General features: G+C 39.0%; 1 protein-coding gene across 2 annotated transcripts in view; it reads right to left on the minus strand.

The window, feature by feature from the left end:
- The window catches only part of tenm1 (teneurin transmembrane protein 1), a 181258-nt gene that overhangs the window by 53467 nt on the left and 104907 nt on the right, over positions 1-22884 (minus strand). For both annotated transcript variants that reach the window (XM_088371193.1, XM_088371183.1), the window contains 11 exons: positions 21924-22025; positions 19513-19707; positions 13616-13816; positions 11362-11547; positions 11249-11278; positions 11009-11155; positions 9212-9446; positions 8301-8420; positions 7919-8180; positions 7111-7396; positions 1467-1610 (listed from right to left, as the gene is read on the minus strand). In XM_088371193.1, coding sequence (XP_088227319.1) covers positions 1467-1610; positions 7111-7396; positions 7919-8180; positions 8301-8420; positions 9212-9446; positions 11009-11155; positions 11249-11278; positions 11362-11547; positions 13616-13816; positions 19513-19707; positions 21924-22025 — 1908 coding nt within the window. The remainder of the gene's footprint in view (positions 1-1466; positions 1611-7110; positions 7397-7918; positions 8181-8300; positions 8421-9211; positions 9447-11008; positions 11156-11248; positions 11279-11361; positions 11548-13615; positions 13817-19512; positions 19708-21923; positions 22026-22884) is intronic.

Raw genomic sequence — 22884 nt, forward strand, 5'->3', positions numbered from 1 at the left:
AGTTATTCTTTCAGCCAGTGAGGCCGTTTTATGACTGATGCTGTCAGGATCATAACAGCCTAACAAGTCACTATTTAATCACGGAAGTAGCATACAAAAGGACAACATACGTACCAGGTGATAAAAATAACAGCCATGATCTTGCTGCAGAAAAATCTGTTCGGAAATGTCTTTTGGACTGCCCAGTCCAGTATACCGCTGTTGCCACACACTGAAGCACAGCTGAACTTTTACACAGCTCGTGCTCTTTTTAATTACTACTCATGTGTTTTAATGTAGCCAAATTCATTATACAGTTGGTTGCATTTGCATTTTACTGTGTTTCCATTGTCAGACAATAGTGTAAGCACACTGCATTTATTTATTTATGTTCACAGTCCATTTGCTAACTACCAAAGCTGGTGCAGTGTGGCGATAAACTGATTTTACAATCACAAAGACCTTTACCAAAACCAACATGGATTCAAGTTGTCCGTCTGTACTGACATTTAAAATGATGAATTACAGAAAATGTGAAACATAACCTTACACTTACTGAGTTGATTAGGTCTTCATTTCGCATCTTTAGGGATGCCAAGAAGCAGCTAGTAGCAAGATCAGACTTATACAGAAATACATTGATGTAAAATAAATATCTCTTTCTGCAGGCCTTGTAATTATTGAGATTTGTAAATAAGGGTTCACTAATCCCAATTTTCTTGCCGATCTCAGATGTTTAAAAATGCTTGATTGCCAATCCATGTTTGTCATTACCTGGTTGTGAGAGTAAGAATTTCCCACTGGTCACAGTGGTGGGATTGAAATACTTTTTAATGCCCTCACCAATAGATACTGTATTAAACACTGGAAATGGAGCAATATTGTAAAGTTTGATAAATATCTGGTGATCACATGTTTGGGTCTCGACTGACTTTTTTTCACCAAAAAGCGCACCCTCAAGCCTCAACTTACATGATGATTTTAATGCAGTGAATAAATAACTAAATAACTAACTAACTAACTAAATAAATAAATAATCAGGTGTGTTGAAGTAGGGCTGCACCTAAAACAGGCTGGATTGGCACCCTTGAGGAGTTGGTCACCCCTTGGTGAAAATACTCCAATAATCAACCACATTTCCAAACAGCTGCTTTTTCTTGGTGAAAATAATCAGCCACATTTCCCCCTATTTTTTTTATTTTTTTATGTGCACTAAATCAGAAACTGAATCAGCATTTTTTTGCATGGTCTATTTGAAGCAATGTCTTGTTTTTTAATAATAAAGCAAATTAAACAAATGCTTTTTAAACCTGATTGACCAATTAATTGAAAAAAAATCAACAGATCAATCGATTATCTAATAAAAGAAAGATTGGTAATTCACTCAAATGGAACTGAATCCATGTGATTGATATTGGCTGATCACATTCATGGCAGATAGGTAAAATATTGAACTTTGACTCAGTATGTATTTGGGACATACTCACCGCTACGAATGTTGAGGGAATGATGTTTGTCCAAGGACCAACCTCCGAGGTGAGAGGGAACCATCTCAAAGCCCTGCATGAGAGCTGTTCTCCTCTCCCATTGAATCACTCCAGGACACGATTCATACTCATAGCCGACTGATACTGAAAGCATACATATGCAAACAAGTGGGGGTCTTAAATTCACGCCATTAGGTTTTGCAGTATAACTTGTACAATTTGACTGCTTGAAAAGTTCTACCTGGTGTAGATTTTCTTTACATAAACTATCTAAGGATTTTTCCCAAGAATTAACAAGGAGAATGATTAATTGTTAACAAAAGTTAAGAAATAAAGCTGAGTTGACTTGACAGTGGGCTAAATCCAATTTGGTCATTTAGCAAGAGCGCAACTTTATATCATTTACGTCTGATGAAACAAAGGTGGAACTACAGTATTTGACTATAATTCCAAAAAGTACGTTTGGTCCAAACTCAACACTGCTCATCGTCAAAAGAACTTCACAGTGACAGTGCAGTATGGTGGTGACAATTGCTTTATAGATTATAGGCCAATTAACGATGGAACGAGTATTGAAATTATTTACCTTGGTTTAATGTTTTACATCACAGGGTTTGTAGATTTTTGTGTAGACACTGTATATCCAGTTGAACATTTTGTACACCCCAAAACCAAGAACACTTGCGTCTTGTGCAGATTCTTGCGTCAAATAATTTGTCTTATTTTGGTACAAATGACTGCACGTGCTCTATATCTTGGTTTTATATGCAATGCATTTTTTTAGTTCGAATGTTAGTCTTCACAAACATTTTTAAGCAGACTGTACAATGATTAGCTCTTTTCAATGAGATGTTTCATGTTGCTCAAATTGTTCTCAAGAGCTGTATAATCTAGTGCATAGTGATGGAGTTTTTAGGGACCAGGGTTTAGATGCCTGAGTTCAACCCATATGGAAACATCTTTACTTCATTTCATTGGCTCCATGTCTGCAGTAACAGTGAAGTAGAATTTAATCTCTCTCAAACCTATATTGTATGTTGGGCTGCACCAGATGAAAGGTCTGTACAGCAAAACCTCATCAGTGAGTCTGTCTGCAAAGATCAGTATGAAGAAGCAGTGTAATCAAAAGGAGTCAGTCTTGTATGAGGGAAGCCAAAAGTGTCGTGCCTGGCCTCTTTGTTGTATTGCTACACTGTGTAGCTTCTCACAACAGCTTGACAGAAAATTAGTCTTTGAATCACATGGCAAAAATGCAATATTGTGAAATAAAAAAAAATGGCTTACAAAACTTAATGCCTTTCATGTTTAATATTAACAACAGTCACTTTACAATACCCCCACCCCTTTAAGTGTTGTTATGCAAGTGCAAGAAATAAAACAACTCTTTATATTCAAACCAGCAGGCGATGATTGCAGTTAATGCGAACGCATGAAAAAAAAACTGAACACAATTATGAAGTGGCAATAAAAGAGAGCTTGACATCCCTGACATAAATACGGTTGAGGAGGACCTGCTATGGTCAAACAATGAAGGCACTAATCTAACTTTTGTGGACCCAAATGCATGAGAATTGCCATGTTCTCAATGGGATATAAGGAGCTCAGTGAGCAGAAATATTGCTAGAGTCAGTGGAATACATAAGTGGGGCTATCACATTATGTACCAACTCAAGCTTTCACCTCACAAAGAGAGAAAATACCAAAAGGCATGCAAGGTAAGTCCAATGGCTGCAATCAATAAAGATGTGGCTGAAACAATTACTATGTTAACCCAGCAGCCGAGGTTACGAATATTGCAATCAGATCTAAAGTCTGTCAGTTTTAAATAAATGTCTCAAAATGCAATCACTGGACTACAGAAGATTCTAATCCCACCTGTCAATGGACTCATATTGTTATGTCGAGCCCTGACGTGTGTTGCAAAACGTTACGTGGCTAACTCCCAAAGCTGAATTGTGCTACAGTCTTTTTTTTCTAAACATTATTCAGATGATGATCATTATTTGTTCAATGAATTAAATTTCAACAAAGATTCAGAGGGACTGTACCACGTTGGTGCCGCCTGCGCCTTCATTAAATACTGGACACCAAAACTGAGTAAGACCGTCTGTGCTAAAAAAAAAAAAAATCGACATGCTTTGCAATGGTCTACTACAGAGCCTACTTTTAGGTACGAAAATGGCCTGAAATAAAACACGTCGAGCGTATCACTGTCAGCCAAAATCACAAACACGCTAACATGTACCTGCCCTGTCACAAAATTTACTATGCACCCCTTTTTATGCAGAGCACGGTCTACTCTGTAACCAAATTGTCAGGTGCGTCAGGGGATCGGTATCTCTCTGCACCAGAATGTCCAAATTGGAGCAACGCGGTCTGCCAAAATCTTAAACACGGTCAACTGGAAACCCCGACACAAAGATGAATTTGTTTCCACATCCTAAAATCACAACAGATATTCTGCAGGTACACACTCCCTTACAAACAAATGCACATGCACTATAGGTCACAGGTGAAAGCTTTCAATCTCCTCTGTTGAAGTGTCTGGCATATGTTCTCCCCAGCAAACAGAGCATGAGCTCCATTTCTTTCTGACTCTGGCTGTGTGTGTATGTAGACATACAAACAGTGTTTGTGTGGGTGGCTACGCCAGCAAAGCAGAAGAAAGACTAGGGAGGAAATGTTTATGGGTGAACAAGTGTAGACAGATGAAAACAACAAACAAACAAACCTGGAAGACAGCATGAGACAAGGCAGGACCAGGAATGAGATGAGAAAGAATGGAGAAAATAAATATGGAGAAGACCGTACCACTGAGAAAGAAAATCAACTCAGGAAGAAGAGAAGCACAAAAGGCAAAGATGGGAGAGATCTCTGTTTAGACAGGGAGGTAAATAAAGCAAGTGAAATTTTGATAGCACAAAAGGTGACATTAAAAATATGAGTGGAAAAGGATAAACACAAATGAAAACCTTTTGATTTATCTGAACAAAGTTTCAAAGTGGTATAATATGATACCTTTGTATCTGGGAGTTTGAAGAAAAGCACACTTATATAAAAAAAAAACCTTTATAGAACATATGTCAAGGGCCCTACATGTTATATGTGGCCTGTTCAAGCCAGAAAACAGTAAAGACCCTTTAAAGATTATAGTGTCCACAGACTAAATAACAAAATTAATAAATTACAGTCTGTGTCCCGAAATGCATCTTGAGTTTTTGATTTGTGTAATGCCCACAGCCAGTTTCTATAAAGCAGAGTAATTTCCGAGGTGAGTTATGTTGTTTAAAATAGGAGAAATGTGTTTTAAGGAGGGGATGAACTGTACACACCTAAATCTTGATTTTACTCGCTTCGATTCTTCACAATTTCTTGTCTAACGCAGTTTGGTCATGGACCCAATATTTTTTGTGATAAATACATTTTTAAGTAGTATTTTTAATGGATGATATCAGGACCGTGCAACGCTAAATGAGTAAACCTTGGAGCTAGTGATTTGATGAATTTCCGTGATCAATTTAACAGTTTGATAATAAGAAGTCGGGCTGTTTTATTACAGTGTTACGGATCGCTAGGATTGATTTCATTTCGGAAAGGGGGAAGTTCGCGGAAGCACCTCATCCACAGTCACAGAGTGTGGCTGGACACAGTCGTAGAATAAGTGGCTGCTTTATTCTCTCTTCCATCCAATTCACATAGCATCAAAATGACTCAATCCGCCTGATATTGTCATCTGCATGTATTTTAACAATATGTCAACAGACTTCGATGTGTGTGGAGCAAATGGACCCTGATGTAAATTAACGTAACAAAGGCCCCCTTCGGCTGCCTAAAAACATGCCTTTGAAAAAAAAAAAAAGATTTTGGTGATAGTGGCTAGCATCTAACCGCTAAGTGAATGGCCCACATAGGCTGGCGAGAGCTCCAGGATTACTTGTCAAAGTCAGTTTAGCAGAGATGGGAAATCCAGATTTTTTTTTTTCTAGAATGGTGGAAGACTGCATAGTGGACCCACTTCATGTCACCACTCTACACAGAGTCCACTGCATTAAGTTGACTAAATGCACATATTTTCTCCATGGAGCCAGCTCAAAGCCTAATTGCTTCCTATCTGCTGCTGCAGGTTGTATTTTAACTAGGAATAACTCCACAGTAAATTTGTTGAGATTCCAATCTTTCCATTCCTCCATTTCAAAGTACATCTCCACTGACAGATCTTGACAAGGTGTTCTAAACCATCGGTTTAATGTATTCTCTTGCCTTTTTTGGAAAATGGTTTTACAAAATGGGGCGGCATGATACTGGACTGTATACTGTATGAGAGCCCAGCCAGTTGATCACATAAATTAACCACAGATTGCTCCCAAGTCATCAGTGGCTGAGATAAACGCAACATGCCCCACCCCCTGTACTGTAGTTTTGACAAAAGATGAGTTGTGTAATTTAGGCCACTTTGTCCTGCTTTTGAAATCAGTTACAATGATCTGACAGCGGAAATTAGCCTACTTGCCACCAAATACTTTCAGTCTTAATTTTTCTCACCAATTAAAGAGTGTGAATTTGAGAAAATTATGCTATTTCCTGAGCTTGATAAAGTTATAAAAATCCTTCTTGAGAATTATTGTCTCACAAGTGACTTGTCTAAACTGGGGCTGCAGAATGGTGAAAAAAAAACACTTTGATATAGCTGTGAGTATTGCATGATTGCTATTACTGTGCTATTTAAAATCTATTTGACTAATGTTACTAATACTCCTAGATACTGTTTTGTCATTAGATGGTGATGCACAGTTTAAGTTGCATCTCATTGGTTACAGTCAGATAAAAACATACAATTACATATGAAAATTGCACATCTTTGTGATATGCATACTGCCATTATGACAATGACAATATTTTTTCTGTGTGTTGTATGGCCCTAATTTAAACACAAAAATTTATGAGAATATTTATCAGCATGTATTACAGGTTATCATTGCAACTTTTCTCTTTCTGGATGACTTTGTTTTTATTTGAACACTTCTAAAACATTTAGTACAAAGGATATTTGTCTCATTCCCCAGTTAACTGGTCTGATTACCAAAATTGCTCCTCAAGGAAAAAAATGTTTCAATCCTTGTGAATATAGAAACAATTGAAGACAATAATACTTAATACTTTTAATCTAATTCGATTCACATTATCAGACACTGTTCATTACATTTATCGTCTTCTATTTTGATGATGAGGTATAACTAATTGTCAAACACGCAGCAAATAAATTGGTTTTATCCAACAAATAACCCACTAAAATTGCCTGTGCAAGATGAGTTTTTGTTTAATTATTATAGTTAAATTTAATTTAATTTAGTATGCCTAGTTTTTCACACATATATTTTTTTGCTCTTCTTGCTTGTTAAGTACCATTGTTGGTTGTGTAGTGGTATCAAATTTTTGACATTAATTGTGTACTTCTCACACTGAGAGTGAACAAACAAACAAACAAACAAACAAATGTTGGTTTAAGTCTAAAGTATTCTCCGGGTGAGCAGCAGAATACACCCACTCAATGTAGCCACGGACAGCACTTGAAATATATCTTGCAAAAACATTGTGCATTAAAAACAAAAATCTAAGAATTAAAGGCGCATATTTCTCAACCTACCAGTTGCATGGGTGAGGCCCCACACCTCCTGGCCATAAACATCAGTTTTGTTCCAGACCAGTTTGTGGACCAGACCAGGCCCAGCAGGGTACCAGCGTTGGTACAACCTTCCCTGGACTGAAGCTTTAACATGCACTTTAGAGAGACCACCCTGAGGGGAGATGGGCGAGGATGCTGATGGAGGTGTGAGGAGGATACGCAGCAAGGAGAGGTAACCTGCAGCTCGGGTACTCAAATAGTTCAGCTTCATGAAGGCTCCTGGAATTGCAACTTCTTCCTGCACTGCCTGCAGGAAAACAGCAGACAAACATAAACGTTTATGGTGAAAATGTGTTTTATCATCACTGTATTATTATATGCTAATCGGTGCGATTGGAAAGGGCATCACAAAACAGATCCTAAATTGGCAGTCAGCATCGTAAATATGATTTTTCTTTCCGTATTTCAATGATTTGGTTTTGATTGTGTTGTAATGCGTTTCGTATACTTAGGATTTATATTAAAATGATGGTTTAAAATGTGTCTTTGTTAAAAAGATCTCTAAGGCTTCAATATGTTCATTCAAAATCATGATGCTTTATGGACAGATGAAAGCTGACCGAAATATCAATAACTCTCCCGGTTGTGCTTCGCCTTCTCGGCAGGATCACTATTATTAAACAGACATTGAACTAATTGGATTTTTATTTTCTGGTTAAATACATTTACTGTTGTAGCTTCTTCATAAACCTAAACTGATTAGCCTTATTTACCCTATTGTTGCAATAAATGCACAGATGACCAACCAACAATATTTCAGTAGGCCTACCTGAAGCTCTGGTACAGCAGGACCCTTCTCTGCACATGTCCCTGTGTATCTGGGAAGTGGGTATGGCAGCACCAGGGGATAAGGACTCAAAACAGCCCTGATATCACATTTTGGAGGCTGCACCTCTTCCCTGGACATAATGACTTGATCCAGAACCAGGAAGTTGTTGTTTGGGGTCCACACAGTGCGTGTTTGTGGCAGGAAAGGCGGGCGTTGGAACATCAGAGTCACCGACATTGCACCCAAAGTCACCAGATCATAACTAAAGTGTCAGAAAAGTCAAAAGATTAGTGCCGGAAAAGAAACATGTTTGTGTGTGTGTGTGTGTGTGTGTGTGTGTGTGTGTGTGTGTGTGTGTGTTTGTGTGTGTGAATTTTCGCACCTTCCATCCTGTCGACTAATGGTGTAACCATACTCAGGATGCTGAGGAAAGGTGATGTTGACACCAACCAATGAAGAGCCATCTTGCAAGGCAACGTGGCCTCGAATGACAGCAACACGACTGGCATAACAAAGACAGAGAGCAGTTGATGAAAATCATAAAAGGACAAAAAAGTGGACAAGATGAAACATCCACCCTGCTATCCTGTCAATAAGATCACATTTGTCTGTCTGCATGTTTATTATCTGTCATGTCCGTGCCAGCAACTTCCCTCAGCCACACCCCTTCATTTCCCCCGGTCTTGTGTGGAGGCTCACGGTCAGAATCTCTTCCGTGTCCGAGTGGATTTCTGTTTCCTGTCTGCTGTCCGTGAGCCTCAGTCCCGCTTGTGTCTTTGTTCGCCCACCTCCCTTCCCTTCAATAAACCGTGGTCCAAGCTGCATTAGGTCGCCCTGTTCCACTCATTCATGACATTATCTGCTTGCAGTTAATGTGTGAAAGTCCAGTTAATGTGTGAGAATCAGAGCCGTGCATTCGAGTGTATTGGGAAATTGGAGTCAGCAAATACGCACTGAGATACATGTGCTTGCAATACGGGAATAACATCATTGTTCTGGGTGAAAATCAAAACGATTAGAATCGAAGCGACAGAATCGAGATTCAGCTGTAAATACATAGTCGCATACTTTTTGTGAAATTGATCACCGAAATTTGTACAGGACAGCATCCATTTAACCGGTAACAATTCGTGGAAGATTTAATATCGTTAGACTGAGGTATTCATTTGATTATCTTCTGCTCTTGTATTTTAACAATGGACAATCCAAGGGCACCGTCATACAAAACATATAAGGGAAGCACTTTGCATGCACATGGTGACCCAGACTCACAAAGAGTAAACAAGCACATACCTGGTATCAAAGGGCACTTCTCCAGGGAGAGTGTGTGTGGCTGCTTTGCCAAGGAGAAAGTGTATGCGGTGGTAGAAACTGTGCGTATGTGTGTTAATGGGTGAGGGGGGTGCAGTCGGGGGCAACGGGCTCCGCTGCAACAAGGCCATGGGGTCGGTCGAGCCACGGCAAAGAGGGTCAGAGCCACAGCTCAGCTGCTCGCAACAGTCCGGATCCACACAGTCAATCAAACCATCTGATATAGACAGAAACAATGTCAAAATGAGATTTTCCACATTTATGATGTTTTTTAGCAACAATGTTGAAGAGCAGCATGTACAGTTGCCTCAATGACTTTTTAAAAAGTAACATTTTTGCGTTTTTGTGTACACTGTGCTAAATTATCACGTACAAGATAGAGAAAAATCCTCTGCCTAAAAAATAATTTCTGCACCTCCAGCCAATGAAGATTTCAACAAAGGAGATGCAATCTGAGACAACAAAGCGTTCATGTATCACACCATTATCACAAAGATAAATCAAATTAGATTCTCTCATCAAGCCCCTTTTATATCGCTATAAATCAGGCATTGTCAGCACAATTATTTGAACATGAGCCATAAAAGTCTAGTGTAAACAATAGCTGTTGTTAGGAGCCAAAGCAGCAGGTAACAGGAGCCAGGCTGGCATTTGGGCTTCCTATTCCCGGCTTGTGTCTGAAAAGGCAGGAAGCAGTGCTGACATTTAAATGCATCTGACCACAGAGAAGAGAACTAAAGGCCAACAATATTCTATTATAACCTCCTCTTACAAAGGTGGCCGAGTACAATAATTCATTTCCATAACATTCACCACTCCAGCTTGACAGAACACAATTAATTGAATTCGCTACATCGTTGCCATTAAAAGGACAATGTTTGTAAATTACCATGCATAGATGGAGAGTGAATACACAAAGGAGCAAAGTATAGATTAGACTATGAATACATCTGCAGTGTAAATGTTTGCGCTATATGCGATGGTTTGGTTTTGTTTTGTTCTGGGTTTTTTTTCCAGGTGGAAGAACCCTCCCTGTCCAATCCACGCAGAGCAATGACAAGTTCCTCTTAGTCACTGATTACTTCCAAAAGTATCTTTTCATCTCTGCCTATCTTCACGCCTCAGACAAAAGGACTGCTGTGAATGAAAGACAGATATGAAAGCCGAGCATGTAGACTGTACAAATTAGCAGGATGAGCTATATTATGGCATTAGAAAAGCCGGGGAGAGAAGTGGTACGAGTGAAAGATTGGAATGAGCTCTGTGATACCTAGGCACAGTACGTATATGGCAATAGTGCTTTCATTTTTTTAATGGATTTCTTGCAATGCAGCAGCTTGTTAGGTTTTTACTGTTTTCAAGCATTGTCAAAAGGACCTTGTCCATTTATAGAGAGTATAATAATAAATTATTGCATGAAATGAAATTCTTTAAATGATGGTCAGTTGGACAGGAGTTGTGGAGTTGTAATTTTTAGTTGACCTTTTTTTTTTTCTACTTTCTTTTACGTCTGAAAATAAATACAGGGTGCCCAAGGTTTACAATGTTCCTGATAATGTACTACAAATTTATATGTACTGTTGGTAATTAATGACTAATATGACTCAACAGGCTTCACGGCAGGACTGTGAGAATGCAAAGACGAAAAGAAGGAAGGCCAATGAAAAAGATTCTTATGGGTTATTCAATTGATGGAAAGAAGTGCAATAAAGACAGAAATGAAAGAGGTAACAAAGACCGAATGGAGACAGAAAATGATAGATGATGATAGAATGTCACCTCCATCGTTGTCTGTTCCATCACTGCAGTCAGTTTCCATGACAACGCTGCATCCAGGCCCGCTCCATCCAGCCTGGCAGACGCAGCGCCAGCCACTCTGCTCCAGGGTACAGCGCCCGTGCCCGCTGCACAACCCTGGGCAGCCATCTGAGGATGACACAAACACAGACATGCACACACAGAGTCATTGGAATTTGTTCAAAATAGGGAAAACTTGTTATGAATATAAAAAAAAAGAACCTTTCACAACGATGTCCAAATCATGAGCAACTGTGGAGGAAAAAAGTGACAATGACACCATTTTCCAATCCAAATATCACAAGGAATAATTAAAATCCCCCATGTGCGCTCACCAATGTTGCAGTGCTCTCCCTCCCAGCCGGGTTGGCAGATGCAAGTCCCATCGTGGCACTGGCCGTGTTCTTCGCAGCGAGGATGGCACGCTCTCTGGTCACACGCCACACCGAGCCAACCCTCCTCACACTGGCACTGGCCCTCTGAGCAAACACCATGACTGCCACACGGCACCGGGCACAATTCTGCCAGAGAGGTGGGTGGGGGTATGTGGGCGAGACAAGCGTGTTAGTGTGAGAGGAGAAAAGAATGGGCCAAGCAGATGGAACAAATTAAGAATTGAAAAAAAAAAAGAGTTGCATGGACGATGGAGTAAAAAAAAAAAAAAAAAACAACATTTAGAATTTAGGCAGAAGAATCAGTTAGCGGAAGGAGGCGTATTCTTATTTATCCACAATTTTCCGTTATCTAATAGTTAAGTACAGGAGAAGAGTGAATAGAAGCATAACAAAGTAATGATACGTATTTGCACTGCATTTTGAAACCTGCAAGTCCCTGAAATTCAGCTCTTTGGTGGACATGTTCAAACCTTTTCTTCCCCTCTGTTTGATTTTCTGTATCCCATTTTCCAACTTTCATTTTATTCTCTACCTCTCCTTGCTTGTCTATGTTTTGTTTTCCTTTTTAACTGAGGAAAAAAACACATCTGTGAGTAAAGCGAGCAAAGTGCTAGACTACTTACCTAGCAGCACCGAAAAGTTATTTCAATCTAAATATACATTGTAGGGAGAGGGTGGGAAAAGTGGAATTAAAGGTGGAGTGGCATTTAGCTATGTTTGGGGAAGAACGGGATTTCGAATTGAAGGGTTCTTTTTCACAAGGACATCACAGAGAGCAAATTCCTTCTTTGTTCCACTGATAGATATGCAGATATTTAGCCACGGTCTGTCATTATCACACGCTATGGTATATCACAGTAATAAGACGTCCCCAAATGTTGAGGGCAAGTACTCATGCTTATTGCCTATAAATCATCATCGCCAAGAACAGCATTAACTTTATGTGGTGGAAAGCCTTAAAACTGACATTTTGCCATCTGTGATAGACTCTAATAAGGACAAGGATGAGGTCATTCCATACAGTAATTTTGAATTACACTACTATTGTGTTTGTCTTTTCTTTCAGATCAATGCTATGCAGAGGCATTGGTGGTATTCTGCTTTGAAAGAAATCTCAAACAACTTTATTGATAAAAAAGAAACATTCCAAGTATTTATTTGGCAAGATTAAATGGCAAGTTTTGTGTTGCTCCAATTTTCATTCTCGAAGAAGCCTTGATTGAAAAATAGCTTCCTCTTCTAGTTTTTCTCTTACCTCCATGTTATTCCATCACTTCAAGTAGCTGGAGGACATTTGTTTGTGTGATTGCACTTTCGGTGAGCTGTCCACTGCAAAATTGTTGGTGTTTGCACTGCCTCAGTCATTACAGGTAATATTGCACACAAGCATGAAAACTGAGCAGACAATATAAGAGACAACTGCCCAATCGAAGATCCAGTTCAACAGCATCAAATATTTTATATTCAGAAAGATAATGACCATTTGCATCATTGTTTCAATCAATTTGTCAGTCACCATCAATCACCATGTTTGTTCAGAGGAAAAAAAAGATTGCTTTCATCCCTTGTGCTGGATTTTAGTGGATTGTGTTTGTTAATCTAATGTTGTGGCTGTGAGTATAGCATAGATATAAAAACACTACACAGCCCTGTTCAAATGCCATGTTTACCTGAAATAAATATGCTGCCACGACAAAGTTTGAACCTTTTTTCCACTGTTCATGTGACCCTATAATCCATACACTCAAATGAATAAAATGAAATACTAAATATCTAAATATTAAACTTCTGAAATAATGCACTTACGTACTATTGCCGATTTATAACACCAACATTTTTGTTGTAATATCTTACAGCATAAGCCATGCTTCTACATCAGAAGCATCTCATTATACACAAGTATCTTCTCGAAGAAGGGTACAAAATAATTTTTCACAGACTGGGTGTCCATACTTGTGCAACCACACTATCAAAGTTTGCTCATTTTACTCTGCAATTCAAAATGTTTTTTTTCAATTGAATACATAACAGCATTTTAGAGTGGCTGCTATCCATTCCTCTCATGGGTATAAATCCCATTTCCTTAGAGCAATTGTACCTGGCATGATCAGACATGCCACTTGACCACTGATAAATGTGTGACGTATAGTCGCATGCATTTTTTTTTGGACTGAAAATCGAATTTGTGTTTTACCAATGTAGCAGTCCGGTCCCGTCCAGTTGGGTTGGCAGGCGCAGGTGTCTGACTCAGGGAGGTAGGTGCCATGTCCTGAACACTGCTCCTGACACGCTGGCAACGGGTCCTCACAGCTGACTCCCGCCCAGCCTGGAGAGCACACACACTCCCCGCGGACGCACACGCCATGCCCACCGCACTGAGGGTCTACGCAGTCCACTGCAGACAAAGAAAGGACAAATGTCCAAGTTTGGGGGGGAAGGGGAGTTGTTAAAGGTCCGAGAGTGCCTGTCTAATTATAATCATCAGTTCACTGAGTATGAAAGCAGTGTTCTTTGCATCCCATCCAGGAGTTAACCGCCCTAGCTACAATCCCTGTATCTGTTCCGCAACATTACATTTCATAGGACACTTAAAAACCGGGCTTTGATAAGGGGTGAAATGGCCTGGTTGAAATCTGCATGTGCCGGTGGTCAGTGTTAGTGTGTGTAATTACAGCTCTGAGAGCTGAGCCAAAACTCAGCACAGCGCCTCAGCACAACTCAGCTTGGCTCTGCTGTTCAAGGTCAAACACGTGATTCAGTCTCTGCAGGGGCTGTTTTTGAATGCTGTGCTGAGAGGTTACAATTAAGTAGAGTCTATAGCTATGAATAATGTGGCTTTGTTATTTTATAATTGGTGGTTATACAGTGGAGAGATGCAAAACCATGCATGACTGTGCACACAATGAGAATCCCATCGCAAAATGAGCAACTCGCATTAGACTAAAGTACTTTTATGTCACGGCTATGAAACATTATTGGGACTTCAAATATGGAATGATTAATATCATTGTTCAGAGGTGGGCATCATCCGTTTGTCCCTGAATTTCCATCCCTGACCTACGTGCGCCTAGTTCGTTGGCAAGAACCACTCGGCTTTGAGGACATCATTTCCAAGTCACACGTAGGCACATAAAAAAAAAGAGTCAGGCGTGCAATTTCTGCATGTGACGTGGTTACCGGCAAGTCTATTCTCGACAGCGTTTGGCTGACTTGGACCGAACTGAACTTGAACTACAATACAATACAATACAATGCAACACAATGCAATACAATACAATGCAAAATAATACAATACGATATATTACAATACAATAGGGACAGAAAACTCAGGGACGGAGGACGATGCCCACCTCTGTCATTGTTAATACAATATTGCATGTGCGAGTAGAAGTGGTGAAATGCACTCAGAGTAAAAAAATAAATAAAATATGCTGCCGGAATTCTTTTTTACATGGAATATACACGCAAAGCGAACTGATGAAAAGAGGATGTCTGTAAAGCATAGGCCCTATTTTTGTGGACAGGTTGAGGGTGTTTGTGACATTGTGGCATTAAAATCAATGCGACCGATGTGCGCACAGTCGTTGACATTGCTTCCGTGATGAAGCGCGCCCCTCACATAGTTTTGCCACATGGTCAAAGGGTTCCTATGAAAATATTTTTGTAAAGATTACAAATATTCATTCAACAGCAACGATATAGAGGGATTGTCCAATGCCATTGTCATATTTATTAATAAAATACGATGACATGCACCACACGTCTGTGGGGAATCAAAACTGTCTACCTGAATCTCAGTTAAATCCATCAAAACTGTGTTACACCACCTGCGCCACAAGTGAGACCTGCTTTTAGCTAGTCTAAAATTTTGTCTACTTTTGGTCACCAAATTACCAGATATGTCAGGGGGCATACAATACATGCCGGAACGCCTATTGAGGTGCTTACAAAATTCACAAACATGCTAAATTAGACTTGCCCAAGCACGGAAATGGAGACATGTTTTTCCTTTTAAGGAAACAGCGTTTACAAGTGCATTGTTGTTGAGATTCTGGCATGTTAATCAGTTTTAATCAGGCACTGTTATAGTAATTTATCTGGAAATGAATGTGGCATCTTTCTATCAGTTTATATTACTTTTGAAAATAAAAGTTGCCTTTAAAGATGGTTTCTCTGATTACCATACTGAAAGCAGACGTTTATTCACGCTCACCTGATGACCTATAGATTGTACATTCAGCCAAGTACATGGTGTTGGTCTCTATATGATCATTATGTTGCATTAGCGTCATTTGTATCAGTCAGTGAAGTAATGTAGTTTTATTTTGCAATCAGCAGCTGTAACTGGGGCAAACTGGTATATGTTTGTACTATGGATAGAAATTGTGAATTTATCATTTTTTAACTTCTGCCATCACAAACAACAAGTCATCACAAGTACTGTTTGATGTAAGATTGGCTGTAAACGTCTGCCAGCTTGGGCAGGAAATTGGGTTGATGACAGCAGTTTACAGAAAACCAAAACACATGCACAACCTAAACCTCAATCCCCCTCCAATTTCACCCCCATGCTGTGTGGATAATTACAATCATACACAAATGTAATTTATGTTCCTATATCATCCAGTTAATCGTAAAGTCATATGTCACTAACTTCATGGACCAGTTACCTACACTCACCACAAGGTCGAATCGCTATCCAACTCATTAACACAATTATGACAAATGTGTTTATTTGAGGAATGTAAGCGTTTTGGCTGAGGAAAGTCAATTGTGTTTGCTATATGGAACAAAGACAATTCTAACTTTTCCCATGCATTTTGAAAATAAACACAATAACTTCCAGATATATTATTTATTCTACCATAATGCATTTCCAACAAATACATGTTCACTGATGTGAAAACCAATTGATATTTCGATTTAGATAATTTTCTGGGTCACCAGAAATCCTTCCCAATGATGTTAATACCGGGTAGTTTATTTTAGTGAATAATGTTAATAATATTATCACGTTGGCAATATAAACTAAACGATTTAATTAAATTTGAAATAAAATAATTGTTTTGTGGTGACCAGGAATGTTGTGTTCATTTGACATACTGCGTATAGCCTACTTTACCTTCTCTGTTTTGAGTTAGTTTAGGCCCCAGTTTAATTTCTTTTCACACAGTAAAAAACAAGCAAACCAAGATGGGTCATGAAAAACACATAAACCGGTAGAAGAATTGAGTGAAATAATGCAACAAGTGAAATATATCATGGCCCTTGTTGATAACATTGTAATATTTGTATTGATAGTCTTGAGCAATTATATTTCTTCAAGCCGTGAAAAGACTTACTGTCCGTCTGCAGTCTGTCAGCACATTTAGCGTTTATGGCAAATTAAAAACACTCTATGTTTAAATAAAAAAACATTTTTTAAATCTAACTGTAGTTAATTTTGCCCAAATGGCACTCTATGGTTAGGTCTGAAACCCAAATCATATTTCAATGCGGACAAAAACAATAAGTCCTTGATCAATTAATCATTGTAGTTTCTTTATACTAATTATATAAAAAAAACCTGGTTGATTTATGGGAAGAATGTAATGTGAACATTGATACACACCAATTGGAGCAAGGAGGCAGTTACAGGAGCGAATGAAATGGGTGACTTGATGTGCATGCTTTGTTTTAGAGTGCACTTTTGACAATATGAATAATAATATTATATTACTTGAACAGTATTTAGCGATACTATTTAATTCACTCATTTACAGTACAATAACTTCACTGGTTTCTTTTATATCAAACAAATTGTTTTAGGTTCATTACCTAACATGTTTCACCGAAACCTGACATGTTTTGGTGAAACATGTTAGGTAATGAACCTAAAACAATTTGTTTGATATAAAAGAAACCAGTGAAGTGATTAAAAAAAGGAAAAACAAGATGAACTTAGTACAATTACAGGACAATAACCTTTTTGTTTATAGTATTCCTGGTACTGCAGCTGATTGTGACATATTTTGGTTTACAATGAGATCCCGGAAATTTCCAGCTTTACTTGTTTTTCACTGAACCAATGAGCATGAGTTTATTTTGACTGACGTTTTGTGCCACACATGAGAGTTAGAGTGCTTTTTTTCTTAATCAGAAGCAGAGTGCAGTGAGAAGTGTATCCTCTCCCACTGAGGGGCAAACAATTTGTTGGTGAAGGTACCAACATTAACATCAGCATTTGTCAGAGTTTCTTCAAGGTCAGAAATGTTTGCCAAATGTTTGCCCACACTTATTGTGTTTTTTTCTTGTTGCAAAAATAAAAAAATCCCTTGCAACAAGAACAGTACAGGCAAATGTTTGGCAAACCCAATGATGAGAACGCAACATTCGTTAACCTCAAAAACACTTGCAATTGTTGGGATAAGGACTTTATCGGCACGTGTGAGCTGGAAAGGACCCGGAAGACAACGAAAATAGTGGCAATTAAGACAAGTGCGTGAGAAGCAGCTGCACTCAGTTACAAACGTGAGTGCCATAGAAAGCTGTTTGCTTCTGAAATGAATAAGCAAGCAATACGACATTGCTTTGTGTGTGTTCGACAGCTGTAGCTTAAGTCACTGGACTGAAAGGTATGTTTTAATTACGGTTCAGAGCTCAAGACGGTGTCGAAATAAAAAAAAGTGTGCAAAAATGTTTTAATGTCTAATAATGGTGCCACACCTCATAGCGACACAGAAAAACACAAAAATGCTGTATGAGGAGAGTTCATCTGCAAAGTTGACGGAGTTCTTTGTTAGACCAGGCAACATAGAATAGAAAAAAAAACCAATTATGAGGATGAAAACAAAAGACTCAAGTGACCGTCTTTTCTCTGTGATAAACCAATATTCTTGTGAGACTGTTTTATTACTTACATTATTACACTGAAAAGATAGGAAGACATATTTGGGTATTATTTAGAACATTGTGATATTTAAGACTTCAAAAGAGAACTACTATTAATTTTTGGGGTTTTATTTTCTGCTCATACAGGGGACACAATTTAAATTAGGGCTGCACAGTATATTGAAAAAATATTGCCATTGTAATAATGCAGAATACAAAGGATGTGGAATAAATTCATATGTAATTGTATGGTTTAAACAAACTTTTCCCTTTGAAGGCCACATAACTTGTATCTTCTGTGATGAGGTGCCACTGTCAGTTTGTAAAGGAAAAATAGTGTGACAATAACAGGAGTTCCTAAGCAAAATGTTATATTCCAGAAAGACCCACATAACCAAATATTAAAAAATCTTTCTGGAAAGGAAATATATTATAACATGATTAGTGAAATAAATATAAATATTTATGAAATGAAAAACAACCAAATAACCCCCTCTGGGTTCTTCACAAACAACAAAATAAAGTAAGGAATGACACAATTTGTGAAATAAACACCAAAATAACCATCTCTGGGTGTTTCACAGAAAAAAAATGACTGCAGTGAGGTTGAATAGAATGTCAAGTTCTCTGCATCTATTAGTCTCAATTGCATGCCCAATCTGAAAGCCCTCGCCTCGCATGCGAGGCATTTTTTGAGCGCCACTGAAAGCGAAATACATGCGTGGATAGAGACAGGAACGCCGACTGCGCCTTGTGTGCACCAGGCTGAATGTGCCTTTGGTATTGTTCAGGGGGCCGGGTCAAATGTAAAGGCAGGTTGTATTTGTAATTTGGGGACTTCTGCTTTAATCAGTTGAAACCTTAAATGTGCATTTCCATCCAATAGGAAAACATTATGTGGAGGAAATACAAAGACTACATAATTAGATATGAAAACATTCATATTTTCCACACGGAAAATTTCTTTCTTTCATTAGATCCACCATATTACATATTGCATGTTTTTACAATATTGTGCAGCCCTACTTTAAATATATTTGCTTTAAAATATAGTTTGGTATCAGTATCTCCAGGACTGTCTTCTTTTTTTTTTTGGTTACATTATCTATAAAGGCCATTGACATGTTTTTGCCATGAGTTTTGTAGTAATCAATGCTGAAAATAGGGCAAGGTCATCAAAGTCATGAAGCTGAAACTGTGTATTGAGTTTTACTCTCTTACCTAGTTCACAGTTTACCCCCTTGTAGGCAGGGCTGCATATGCAGACGCCGTGCATGCAGGAGCCATGGTTGGAGCAGGTGGGGTCAATACACTGACCTTCCTCCACATTACACTCTGCTCCCTTCCAACCGGCCAGGCACACACACCTTCCTTTTTCATACACGCCGTTACCGCTGCACAACACGGGGCACAAATCTGTAACAGGAAAAACACAGATTACAGCCACGTAAAAAAACACACATAGTACTGCAGTATATTAGCTGGGAGACCACAGTAACCCAGTGTGAGAGGGGCGACACACTCTTATCTCAGCCGCTGCACGGATTCGGCAAATCCTCAAACAGTCCTACGGCCTTCCTCACGTACACACGCACGCACGCACGCACGCACGCACGCACACAAACAGACACACACGTTCACACTCACACATACAAAGAACACACACATAGGCACACGCACACATCCCGGCTTATCACTCACGCTGTTTCAATTTACTCAAGCACCACCTGAGCCCGGCTACCACGGCAACCCAAGAATTGGAGAAAATCCCCTCAACGTCACCTCACTTGCTCTGAACAGGCCGTGAAAACAATCGTGAAAACGAAAGATTAGGGACGAGAGAGCATTAGGGTTTTATAGAATGAGGAGTTTTCGTCATGCAGAGATGGAGACCTGTGCGGCAGCCAGCCACATAGGCACTGACATTTCTCCACCAATCCCCCTCTACACACGCAAGCACACGCGCAAACACACACACACACACACAAACACACACACACACACACACACACACACACACACACACACACACAATCAAGTCAATGCTGCAAGAATAGAGGCATGACAGGTAGACATTTCAAATGGATTTGAATGAAAACTTACAACTAGCGTAGAAAACTGATGAGAACTCAATGCATATTATGTAAGTAGGCCTATGTTGTCTTGTTTGATCCTCTGTAAATATAACCTGCTGCACTCTGTCCCAAGAACTGCATACTTTTTACATCTCCTTCCATAACTTGTCAAACAACGGATATCACAATGCAACCAAATATGCGATGATGAGAGGAGCGTGCGAATAAATGACGCATGGAAATAAATCAGAGGAGAAATAGCAGAACACCTGTTTCAACACATTGAGGCCAATACAAATTTTACAATGTGGAAAAAAAGTGGGCCTGGGCAGAGGAAGAAGACTGGAAACAAGAGTAGGGAAAGCCAGAGGAGAACAATACATTTCAAAACAAAAAGTAAGAAAATAAATTGAGACACCCCACTAAAAGTTTGAATAAAAATGATGACTAGGATAATATATTTATTTAATACAGAAACAGTTGGTGGGTTGATTTAACTATTTATCATGGTGTTTTGTTCTTAGGTTATTAGAATATTTTTTACTTTTTTTACACCGTAGGACACAACCAAACTGACAACTCCTAGCTGTGAATGCTCATTACGTAAGATTATAGATGTTGCCTAATGCGTAACCTGCAAACAAATTTGACTAATCCTGAGGTAGGATAAAATAATAACTATAATAGTAATTTCCTCTAATCTCTGTGTAAAAGTGGTGCAGTAGCAGAGCCCATTTAATTGTGCAACAGACACACTGTCATTATAAAAAATATTACAAGGACCTTGGTTGCTTGGCTTTTTACTTATTTCAATTCATTTCGCTTTGCCAATACCGTGTAGATATTTTGAAGCTAATGCGAGTCAGAGGTGGCTGACATTTAAGTCCCCATATTGCTTTTAATGTGTAGAATGTGCTGGAAGAGTCCTTAAGGAACTGTGGACAGACTGACTGACAGACAGACAGTGCTTTAAATAACCTTTGCAGATGGAATATACAGTCTCTCAAGCGGTTGTTTTCTGAAACGCATTGAGCCTTCATAAGAAAACCAATTCAAATGTGTAAATGGATGCACTCAAAACAAAAAGACTGAACAGATTTGTTTATGTGGTGAGATGTATTTTCAGTTGTTTTTTCCTCATTATTGCACCTAGTGCAAAGCACACGGCAGTTTTTAACAATTTGTTCAGATTTATTTACATACAGTATGTAGCATTCTTTTAGGTGTATTTGTTTGCTTCACCAATCTCGGAAACATCAATAATTTTTTATTTGGGCACCAATCTGTATAACACACACAATATTTTTAATGTTGAATTGGCAACATCCCTACACCCGGAATTAAGAGGCCATACCTTTGTTTGGCTGTGTGAGACTCTTGAGTGATTGATTGATTGATTGATTGATTGATTGGATTGATTTAGAAATAGAATAACAAATGGGCATGCACTCATCTATTTTTTTGAATCTCCCATTGGAAGAGCGTTGGGGTTCCCAACCTATAATGTGAGTGATAGTCTCACTTAACAGAACAACATTTTCAAATGTTTTTGATTACCTTTGGCACAGTTAGGACCCATGAATCCTGCAAAGCAATGGCACCGTCCAGCAACACATTCTCCATTTCCGTTACATCCTTTGGAGCAGCCATCAACAGTTTCTATGAAACAACATACATGGACATGTCATTTATTCAGGCCATTAAAGACAGAAAACAAGAGAATAATCCACAGAAAACTCCATCAACTGGCATAGCTTTCTGTTATTGAATGAAATATGTGATAAGCAATGGATGGCTCCCCAGACACAGAAGCTCGATTAGATTAGCCTGATCCAGCTGCTATCACTCTCTGGAGACTGGCCAAGCACTCACTTACTCTGTGTTGCACTAAGCACATTATGCTGCATTACAGGTTGCAAACACGCAGCACGCAAATTTACATACATCAGCGCTTCATCATCAAACTGTTTACAAGAACACAATTTGGAACAAGATTGGAGAACACAAAATGTGACGATGTGAATGACCCAGTTAGTGGAGAATGGATTATTGTGCACTGTTACTGCTGGAACAAATGCATGCAGAGGTCAGGAAATGACACTGCACCATTACATTAATAACCTTGCTGCTATGTAAGATAAACTTTGTGATGTTCACAGTGTCTTTAGGACACTGAGCTTGCAAATCATCAATCACCCATTCAAACATTGGCTTAACAAACTTTATCATTTGTTAAGTGTTTTTCATACATGGGACCCAAACACACACAATGGGTTACTTGCCTAGCTCCCATGAGGTCAGTATGGGTTCAGTTCTCGGTTGAGCGACTGTGTGAACGTGGATGCGAATGATTGTCTGTCTCATATGTGCCCTGTGTGTGCCAGGCAACTAATCCAAGTCTTTCAACCAGAGTAAGTCGGGAGAAACTCCAGCTCACTGTGACACTGAACAGGACAAGCAGTGTAGAAAAGGGATAGCTGTATGGATGGAAGGAATGATGGGTCATCTTTTTATTATT

The sequence above is a fragment of the Syngnathus floridae genome, chromosome 1 (genome assembly GCF_059516105.1).
Source record: "Syngnathus floridae isolate MCC-2025c chromosome 1, RoL_Sflo_1.0, whole genome shotgun sequence".
Taxonomy (NCBI): Eukaryota; Metazoa; Chordata; class Actinopteri; order Syngnathiformes; family Syngnathidae; genus Syngnathus; species Syngnathus floridae.